General features: G+C 38.9%; 1 protein-coding gene across 1 annotated transcript; it reads left to right on the top strand.

The window, feature by feature from the left end:
* Window positions 1-414: 414 nt before the first annotated feature.
* Window positions 415-2,554, top strand: LOC141437745 (uncharacterized). Its single transcript, XM_074101235.1, has 2 exons — window positions 415-493; window positions 764-2,554. Exons 1-2 carry the CDS (start codon window positions 441-443, stop codon window positions 1,023-1,025), a joined length of 315 nt encoding a protein of 104 aa, XP_073957336.1. The 5' UTR covers window positions 415-440; the 3' UTR covers window positions 1,026-2,554.
* The last annotated feature ends 9,124 nt before the right edge of the window (window positions 2,555-11,678 follow it).

An 11,678-nucleotide genomic window follows, 5' to 3' on the forward strand; every position in this document is an offset into this window, starting at 1 on the left:
GAGCTTCCGGCGTTCGATGTCGTTATTGGCTCTTCTGGCATTGTTGGGTTTTTGTTATCGTTATTGAGTACGAAAAAAAATTTTCAGTTAAATGTTAGCAAAAGTAGAACGTGAGATCGTTTAGCTGTTTTTAGTGCTCATAGCCTCAGATCCAACATTATTATAGTTTTTAGTCATTGATTCTTTCTTTAGTTTCTGTTCGTATTAATTTCTGTATCCAAATGGCTGTCTGAATGAGAACACTTTTAAGTATTAAGCTGCCTAATTTTCTACCTCGTTTTTTTTTTTAGTTCACTATACTGATTTTTGTGTGTTTGTATCTTGTTTGTATGATATTATCATATTTGTTTTCTCTAAAGGCCTTTATCTCTTTGTCTATGGATTTCGTCACTTAAAAGTCAAATTGTAAAAAAAAAACAGTATATTCAAAATTTGCCAGGATGACAGTCAAAATTTATAGTGCCGTGAAAAGATTTATAAAATTTTCAGAATTGTAAGTATTGAACGTTTTAGAACAATTCGCCTCGTTAGGTCCTTCCATCATTAATTTATAAAAAATACTAAGATTATCTTCGTTCCAATTCAATCAGTCGATCCGTTCGTCTGTCAAGACCTTTGTCTAAGGAATGCATAGAGGTATCATGCTAAAATTATTAATTACTCAAGTATGCCACCCTTTGAACCAGTGAAAAATCAAACTTCTAAGTCAATGCAATCGAGAAAAGGTACGGCCACAAAAACTAACACGCCAAAATGTTTTCAGAATCCGATTGAATCGGAAGAGATGGCAGTTGATACTGACAGCAAAATTACACTACAGAACACTCCCTTCTCATCCCAAGAGTCATACAGACCGCCCCCGTTCTCAATTCTACGGCACCAACAAGTTGGCGACGTTCCACATCACGCCGAAACTGAGGCTGCTCTCCTTCAGGGCTGGCCGAAACCATCTGTACTTCAGCTTCGCGAGACCACATACAGACCTGATAGAGTTCAGGGAACTATGTGAAGAAGTAGCTGCGTAAAACTGCATGTGTGTCGTGGGTTTTCAAATGGTAGCCAAGTGTCAGAACAGGAGCATTCTGAATATAGGCCACCCCTAAAGACCCCAAAGAATGCAGCAACGACCGGTACTGCGTTGCCCACATGACAGTCTCCTGGGCTGTCAGCATATCATTAGCCCTCTTGTAAAGGGCTTACCTTCGCTACGTCTTCAGTATGTGATCGTGACTTGGCTAACTTGTTAATGCGGTATGAGGATACCACAAGTTTTATTAAAATATGATGATGATGAAGGATGTTATGCCTAGCCCTGCTCTATTTGGAGGTAAAAGTTGCACCAATTCTGTGTCCGTTACTGTGGCAGTTTTTTTGCTGATCATGATCAAAGTTCTACCACGCTTACCAATCGCTTACGCGTTTGTACGCTTGCCAAGCCTGGTCAGCGTTCACATACAAGCTCAAACTTATGAAAGGGGAGTTTGGCATAGCTTGCGTAAGCCTGAAAGAACTTATTGCCACCCTGGTTGGGTTCAATTTTGGACTTAGATCAAAAGGCTGGTACTAGAATAATTTTAGAAACATTTATAAGTGGGCTCTTGTTTGTTGGCATGCAAAAGGTTGAGTCTGTTGAACGCTAGCCAAGTTTTAGTAAGCGTTTAAGCATAAGCATGAATTAGTTGAGACATATTGCTGTGATAACGCCTTGTGCGACCTATTTTTCCCGCCTATTTCTATCACAATAAATAAGTAAAGCAATAGCGAGAAAGGGATAGTGTAGCTGTCAGCACTTTGCTAATTGATCCAATTTAGTTATCTTCAGATTTAATTTTAGATAATTTAAAGTTGCGACTGTTTAAATTGTGAACCTCGTCGCAGTAAGCCTTCGCTCTAATTGCTCAGGTATTCATTATGCAATTTGTAGTGAAAAGGTTCTAGCGTGTATGCAGTATATTTTCATGTAAATGTGCGTCCATTGTTTGTGTTTAACTGTTACTTTGTTTGTCCTATTTTTGTTTCTTGTTTTGTATTTTGTTCAACCATGAGTTTATTGAATCTAATTTTAACCGCGCAACATTTTTCATGTAACTATTTCGCTATCCTTTTCAATTTCTCAGTAACCGCTGAGTACGAGAAAGAGATGACTGAAATTCAGCTTTTCACTTCCCGATTTTTGTAATTTATTTTTATGGTTTTTCCATTAGAAATATTTTCTCCAAATTATACTGAAACTAAAAAACCTCATCACCACCACCAAAAACGGAATAATGAGGATCTGCTTCGCAATACTATTTTGTTTTTTGAATGTGTTCTTCAGTTTAATTTGGAAAAATACGTAGTCAGAATAAATAGTATATAAAGATAAAATTAAATCCTTTATCCGAACATTTATTAATGAATTGACAGTAACGTTTAATCGGAACAAATGCGCTGTCTTTTGTATGAGAAATCGATACCGTATTGTCTGCGTGCGTCCATTTGTGTGAGGCTTCATTGTCTTGTTAAGCGTATTGTGATTGTATAAGTACTTGTCCGAAATACATGTTTCGATTTATTTGGAACTTTCCTTTTTACACATTGTTTATTTACAGTTACAAATAAGGTATAGTCTGTTATTCCATACGACATATTGGACCAAAGACCAAAAAAAATCCAAAGAATCGTCATTCGTAAGTTTAATAAATTGCACGTAACTACGATGACATTTTGCTGTGTTAATAATAATACATTATAGCAAAAAACTAATTTATAAGTGGGTAGGTTGTTAAACATTCAGCGTTTTTGCGGCTTTTTTTGTCATTACCGTTTCGGCAAATATTAGGCTGCGGCTCCTCTGATGCAGCAACGAGCGGAGCGGAGCCCTTCTTTATTACCCACCGTACCACTATGGTATGGTCGGTGATACGGTGGGTAATTATTTTTCCCTACGATACCACCGTAATGCTGAGACACGGGTTGCGATTACAATTAGAGGAGACGTGTAGGGATTGGTCGATCTCTATACGTCTCCTCTCCGCTCCACTCGTCTCCGTCTCAGTGGAGTCGCAGCCGTATTAAAAGTGTTTTTTTATTAAAATTAAGATAATACCGATGAATTTAGCGTGATGAAAATTCTTGCGACTTGTCCTTCCGTTGTGCTGTTGTATTGGCTGTTGTGCTAATAAACGTGGGATGGTAATGAGCACGGGTAATGAGTAATGTAATGACGTTTAACAGAGCTGACAAAACGCTCGAATATTCATTCAGGTAGGCAAACGGACACGATAGCTTTATTTGGTATTATTATATATAGATAGACAGACGAGTAGAACCGAAATTAGAAATCTAGATCAAAATACACGATCGATTGTGCAACTGTTTTCTTCGGCAACCTTTTTTATTATGTTGAGAAGAAAAAGCGCGTAAAGTGAAAACTGTCACCATAAACTGGAAACACAGAAGATGTCAAATCCCAATCACACCTCCAATGTGTCAGGTGTCAGACAACACCAATAATAAAATAACGGACTATTTTCCTCAATAACTACAAAATCTAAGTATGTGTAAACAAAAACTACCCACACAACTTCCGTCTGCCCTAAACGAAGGACATCATATGTGTTAAAAATGCAGCAAGCAATTACACACCAGGGATGTTTTTACAAAAAAACGGTGCACTCTCAGTTACGCGTTGGTTTTCTCAAAGACACTGTGAACAGCAATGGGAAAGGCAGCGGACTTCTTTCGTAGACTCTGCAGCTGTTGGTTCTGCCAGGCTTGTTTGGGCCGACTTGGGCCACACTGCTGTGGCCCGTGCTGCCCGAACGTGTGCCAATGGTTCCGGTGCAAGCGTCGCCGTGGTGGTGGAATGCGAAGGGTCGAGCAAGCCGAGTATACACCGCTCAAACACAGAACCTGCCCCATGAAGAAGAAGGACAATGGCGAGTCTCCCTTGATAATCACAGGGTAACTGCTGGAAATTGTATTCACAGTTTGCACTTACAATTTGAAACTGCTGATTCCTTTCGCTCAGGCTGATAAACAAGAAATGATTGTTGCCACACTGTTAACGTACTGTTGCTCTGTTTGCAAAGATGAACAAAACATAAGAACCAGTGGATGATGTGACGTATAATTTCCTAATCTGCAACCGTAAATCTTACTAAGGTGAACCCAAAAATAGACCACTTAATATATTATAGCAGCCTGAGTATTAGATCTTTTGAGTCACTGAAACATGAATTAGCCTGTTGAGTTTTTTACTCCATTCATAAATTTTCTAAGCACTTATGCAAGTCTACCTCTTGTGCTTCCTATACCTTTCGCTTGGGTTTCTATATTTAAAATTTTCTGCTATTATTTCAGTCAAAAATCGTTGTGTATATTATGTGTATTCTCCTCTACTATTATTTTATAGACTATATTTTGTATTATTTCTGAATAAAGCCGGAAAATATTTAATCTTTATTTTTTTGATTTTATTCAGTCATACTATAAGGCTTTTTTTTGCGGAGTCACATCACGACCTATATACATCCGAATGCTGGGCACAGGCCTCCTCTCAGAATGAGAGGGCTTGGGCCGCATTTCATCGCTAACTATCGCTTTATTTTCGACATCACAAACTTAAATTGGAAACTGGTTTAATTATACATACTCGTATTTACTTGGCATGGAATTACCAAATTGCTAATGAAAAACATTCGAAAATTGCTCAAAGTAGGCGAAGTTTCCCGCCTTCGTTAATGGAAGTTTCGAGTTCGTGTTCTTACCGACATATAACTCGGAGTTTGGTCCGAAAGATATGGAAACACCATGCAGCTACTTGGCAAGTCGATGATTTATAAATGTTTAGCTTGGGTTGTTGTCGTTATTAATTATTACTTACAGTGTTTTAATGAGAAATGTGAATTGAAAGACAGAATACTATAACTTATTTGAACTCCACCATCAAGGTGCAAGCCTGCTATGTTTGTGCGAGAAACATAAATGTTCTGCACAGTGGCGTAGCTACCAAGGGGCTAGGCGGGCAGGGGGCCCTCGAAATTCTGCTTTATAGCTGATGATAAAGTTGCTTAGCATTTTTAAAGTATTTGTATATATAATGAGTTTACTTCAAAAAACCTTACCAGTTTTGATAGCAGTGGGCCCCATTTTTTTATTTGCCCCAGGGCCCTAGGTTACCTAGCTACGCCACTGACTGAAAGCAGTCATATTTTTGTCACACAAAGAACCTAGTAAAGATGTAATCTTCAGGCACGTTTATATTTTATGTCCTAGTATATCCTTTTGTATATTTAAATAATAATTAAGTAGCGTGTACAATGTCATATGAATAAAATATTTGTTTTTTTTATTTGAATCCATATGTCGGCGGCCGATCGTAAAATCCGCCAGATCACGAAATTCCTAGGCATATCGAGAAATGGCGCCATTTCATGATATGCCTAAAAGTTGACTAGGCATATCACGATGTGCCTGAGAAACAATACGGCAGATCGATTAGAGCAACGCATTTGTCGATATTCCTAGCTGTATACCGGGCACATAGTGATATGCCGAAAAAAAATTTAGGTACGACAAGCGAAGCGAGGAGTGGTTAGTATGAACTGTGACCACAACGCACGAGCCAAGCGAGCGAAGCGAGCGTGCCGCGGCAGCGGTCGGCGAAGTGCCAGAACCGACATGACGGCGTGGAATTTTGTGATCTGCCTAAACTGGCCAAATCATGAAAAAATGGTGGCGTTTCATGATATGCCTAGGAATTTCATGATCTGCCTTAACGTCACTAGGCAAATCGTTAAACGGTGAGTTTTTAACGATATGGCAGATGTCCCTTAGCCAATTCACGAAATGGCGCCATTTCATGATGTGCCTAGGAATTTCGTGATCTGGCGAATTTTACGATCGGCCGCCGACATATACACTAGAAAATACATCGTATTTTATCGGAAATCTTCGTATTTATCGTGCTCTCTCAGTAAGTTCCAGTACCCATCGTACAGTCGTAATTTTTCATCCTGGCATCTCAACTCTCGCGATGTCGCCAGTCCACCTAGTGGCAGGTCTGCCGACGCTTCGCCTTCAGGTTCGTGGTCGCCGCTCCAATCTTTACGAGAATCTTTATCGTTTTATAAATTTTATCGTTTTTTAATTACTAGTATTATATGTGTACTTCATTGTGATTTCAAATATGAATTATCGATTTAAAATGAATAACCTAACCAACTAAAAGTTGTAAAACCCCCGACTTTGTCTTCAAAGTTCAATATCTCAAAAACAGCTAAAGGAACCGATTTTGATTAAACATGTCTAAGAACCATCGCTAAAAAACCTGATTTCATAAAAAAACCGCATTCAAATCGGTCAACCCGTTTAGGAGCTACGGTGCCACAGACAGACGCACAGACACACATAGTGGTCAAACTTATAACACCCCTCTTTTTGCGTCGGGGCTTAAAAACCAAAGTACCTAAACTGTAAGTCGCTAATGAAAAAGCATGCCAAAATTTCAATGACCCGTGTAACAGCAAAACCAAACACCTTTTTTCAACGGCCACAATTGCAAACGTCAATTCTTACGTGACACGCACATGTTGTGTACGCCCTCATGCTTAATAAATAAGTAGTGCTGCCGTTCGATATGCGCTTATTGATAAAGTATCGATTAAATATATTTTTTCCTGAATAAATGTTTATTTTTTCTTCCTTTTTTCCTAAATTATCAAAATTATAATGTTTTAAACTTTCGTATTTCGTATGGTGTCCTAAGGTACGGTGGATGGACCACATTAAGAAGGTCGCTGGCGGCGGACGGATGCGAGGGGATGAAGACAGTGTTGTAGCGCGCCATGGAAGAGTCCTATGTCCAGCAGTGGACTGCTGTACGCTGATGATGATGATGATGAAACTTTTGGGATTTTCACTCATAATTACTATCACAATCGGAACTTATCACGCTAACGACGAGTAATAATTACATCGACGTTTCGACCACATTATACACTACGTATTATATTACTTGAGTCTCTCGTGACCACGGCCACTTTAATGTGGTCGAAACGCCAAGGTAATTATTAATTGTTGTTAGTATGCAAAGTCCCGATGTGTTTATTATTAATATCGAAATTAACAAAACTATCTTTAAACGTATAATTTGCGTTATTGATAGCCCAACGGCTGTGTAGTACTCGTACGTAAAAAGTGGCTATATTCGCCGTCATGAGCAAATATATCCCGGCATTGGATAAGCCACAGGTTGATAAATACATTTCACCTGGTGGTGGTGGTGGTGGTAGTGGCGGTGCTTTTTCACGTGGTTTGATGTAGACTCAACACTAATGAGATATGCAGGTGGTAGGACCTTGTGCAAGGTCCGCCCGGATTGCTACCACCATCTTGCTCGCTAATCCTGCCGTGAAGCAGCAGTGCTTGCACTGTTGTGTTTCGGCGTGGAGAGTAAGACAGCCGGTGAAATTACTGGCACTTGAGGTATCCCATCTTAGGCCTCTAGGTTGGCAACGCATCTGCAATTCCCCTGGTTTGCAGATGTTTATGGGCGGTGGTGATCTCTTACCATCAGGAGACCCACTTGCTCGTTTGCCATCCAGTCGTATAAAAAAAAAGACTGATTTTTGTTACCAATTCAAAACCAGCACGCAGCGCTGACTTTGATTTCCACCAAACAATTATTGAACGATTCTACCTACACACAAAAATTACGAACAAAGCGGTAATGTAATAGCATCATATTCTGGTTTTTCAATAAGTATTGTAAAAATAAAACTGTAAATATACAATACTTGTTATGAACAGACCGACAACCAGATGAACATAGACTATTGTTTGTTAAATATGTGTTTTTTTTATTTTTCCTACAAAATAACGTTTTGGCAGCTATAATTTCCTTCCTCCTGTCTCCTTTATAGAAAATTATTTAACTATAACTAAATATAACAATATAAACTATTTGTAACCATGACGGCCACTATCATACGCCTGAAACGTCGCCATAATTTAAAGAATATATTTGTCGGCGCGACATTATTATATTATTAGAATAAGAAACTGGTCTTGCGCATAGTAACCAACACATGCAACGGGCCAGGCAACAACCGATCACGCCATCCATCTCGGGTACCCCAGGTGCATTACGTGGCTTGGCTTGTAACTGGGTTGTCGTGGCGTTGTAAAAGCCGACGAACAGCGATGGAGGGGAGTTCTCACTTAGCTGTGGCCCGATGCACATGTTGTGGCTCCGCCACAAAAAACAGATAGTTCAGAAGTCAATCTCCTGTATGTACTTCACTTTTCATACCTACGCTCGGCGGTCGCTCTAAGGTTGTCAACTATGGCTTATGCACAAAAAAACTATCGTGGTAGTGGCACTCGTATCTAGTTGTTTGATTTATTGTTGAGAATGAAACGGGAAGAATGGAAATATAAATTAATAACTAAAATATTTTAATTTTAATGTCATTGTTATATTATGAATTTGTCACAGAAAGTACCTATCTTGCGACGATTTCGTTATTGGCGAAATTCACGATTATTTAATTTAAACAACCGTCCACTGAACAGCTATAATAACTTTTTTTTTGTTGCCGCGCTCGCACTGGTCCCAACCGGTCCGAGATATCGTGTCCGTGAGCACACTAGTATGGAGATTGATTTCTGAACTATCTGTTTTGTGGCTCCGCTAAGCGGTTGATTATTGTGTGGAGAACTTGCTAACACGTAACACAATGGTCCCAACGGAAGACCAGCGTCGGCCGCAAGGATGACATCATGCGGAATTGGGACCATTTCGTGACAAAATTTGTCTTTATTTCCTTTTTTCTTTTTCTTTAATTTGTAAAATGTCACGAATAAATGTTTTTCTTTCTTTCTTTCTTTAATTACTTATGTTCGTTGGTAGTTTAATGACATAAGATGTAATTAGTATTAATTACGTTAAAGAATATTTGTCCAATTGATTGACATTTAATTGATTACGATAATGTCTGACCCCTTCTCCTACATATTTTTGAACGTTCAAGTTTTTGTGTGCTTAAACAGTTTAAGTAGGTAGTAATTATCGACTATCAATATCAAAACTATCGACAGTTCGCCATCACTGTAACGGAAAGGTAGCAAGAGCGATTGCTCTGGCGTGCCGCCCGCGCATTTGTCAGCAAGATAAGGCGATACACCGCTGTTCACGATTCATTGCGGAGGTGCTCGGCGTTGCTTGCTGAAATACCTACATGATTTTGTGTTTCCATGTATCAATACTTTGCTATCTTAAATTATAAATGAGAATGTGAGTAGTACAACCAAGGACATTAAGCCACCATGGAACCTTTTTAAAGGAAAAGTCATACTTAACGATTTTCATTGTTAATTAATGCGATGTCACAATGACGTTTACTGTGAAATGGTTCCATGGTGGCTCATGAATTAAAGTCCTTTTCACGCGAATATTTCCTGATGGTAAGAGCTAACCACTGCCCATAAACATCTGCAACACCAGGGGTATTGCAGATGCGTTGCCAACCTAGAGGTCTAAGATGGGATACCTCAAGTGCCAGTAATTGCACCGGCTGTCTTACTCTCCACGCCGAAACACAACAGTGCAAGCACTGCTGCTTCACGGCAGGATTAGCGAGCAAGATGGTGGTAGCAATCCGGGCGGACCTTGCACAAGGTCCTACCACCTGCATATAATAATATAATATAATACTCGTATTACTCAACTCAAGAGATAGTTTGAGATCTTGGGAAGAACAAAGGATATAATGGTTTAAACATTCGCGTTTCTCACTCGTAAATAATACCAACTCATCATTATGCCTTATTGAAAAGCACAGGCCTTCTCTCAGAATGAGAGGGCTTGGACCGTCGCAGTACCCCACGAGGGTCGAGAGCCGATTGTAAACATCACGCGCACTATTCAATCAAAAGCTACATGGTCATTTTTAAGCACGTTTTTTATATAATTATATAACTTATCCGTGATTGACCCCTATCTATCTTACCTGATGAAAAGGTTCAGTAACGGCCTATTCTAGCCATGAAGAGCCTTGGGTTGTATTTATCCGGAAATAAAAACAAACATAAATTCCGAAAACTTAATATTTCTGTCATTGTTTAATGATTAAACTTTAATCAAAGCAGCATGCTTCCATGATCGAGTTTCTAACCGGAAATTTGCATAATTCCGAACTATTAAATGCAGTTTATGCAGTTAAGGAATGCTTTGAATTTAGATTATAATATCGCGTTCGGCCATTAAATTTATGCTGTATGGTCAATGTATGCTGGTCGTTAACTGCAATTATGAAATTTCGTTTAGAAAACTACCACCCAGTAAAACTATATCTAGCTATTATTTATTTATTTACAAGCTGTTGCCCGCGGCTGCGTCCGAGTAGAATCGTTTATGGCTATCCCGCGGGAACTATTTTTTCCGGGATAAAAACTATCCAATATCCTTCCCGGGGACTCAAACTATCTATAATATACCGAATTACACCTAAATCGGTTCAGCGGTTTAGACGTGATGAAGTAACAAACAGACTTACAAACTTACGCGTTTGTAATATTAGCGAGACTATAGCGTTTACCCGCGGCTTCGCATGCGTATATTATAGATCAAGCAGATGAATTGAAATTCCGGGATTTGACAAAATTCCCGTGGAAATTCCCAAAAAGTTATATCGTGTTCTTCATTGATGTTGCACTAAAAACAACCGTGCTAAATTACATGACTCTAAACTCAGCAGTTGAGATTTGAAGATTTTATCCTGATCCCGCGGAAATATCGAGATAAAAGTAGCTTACTTATGTGTTTTTTTTTAGCAAAAGCTTGTGTTATATCTAGTTTTTATATTAATTAGTAATATAATAAGTTTTTTTTTTTGTATTGTGGCAAATAAATTATACTTTATCTTTATTTCAGATGTCCAGCTATCTACATACCAAATTTCATCGAAATCCGTTCAGCCGTTTTAGCGCGAAGTAACAATACAAACTTTTACGTTTATAATATTAGGGTGCATCTATTTGCCATACTTTTTAATGTCCGAAACTTATTACGCATAACAGGTTTCGCGAAGTTTATGCGTCGAGGGTTAAAAATACGAATACATAAAGTAACTGAGAGACTACTACGAAATTCGAAAATCGAAGTTCGTGTCGTACCGTCTCGCAGACGCTAATATTATTTAATACGAGAGTGAGAGGGATGGTACGATACGAACTTCGGTACGATACGAACTTCGATTCTGGAATTTCGTAGTAGCCCTTCTGCTGTCACCTCATCCGTTCCATTACGCACGTCAAGCGCAGGCGAAACGCAAACGCGATAAATAACGTTACGTTAACGTCCGCGTTTCTTGCTGACGCAGCTTCTTGCGTCACTGGCACGTAAGGATAGAAATGAGAATAAGTACGGCTCAAGATGAAACTCAGCTGTGCGTTAATTTTACGAATGCGACGTAAGATTTTCATGTTCATTTCCACTTCCGATACTTGCGTACTTCATGTATTAGATCTAGACGAATTAAAATTTCGGGATTTAGCCAAAATCCACTGGGATTTTCAAAAAATTACATGGTGGTCTTCATTTACGTATGAAAAAAAACCATACCAAATTTGATGACTTTAACCCTTTAAAAGGCCCCATTTATTGGAGCGTACTACCACAGAATACATACCTG

Source organism: Choristoneura fumiferana, chromosome 18, assembly GCF_025370935.1.
Source record: "Choristoneura fumiferana chromosome 18, NRCan_CFum_1, whole genome shotgun sequence".
In the NCBI taxonomy this organism is placed as follows: Eukaryota; Metazoa; Arthropoda; class Insecta; order Lepidoptera; family Tortricidae; genus Choristoneura; species Choristoneura fumiferana.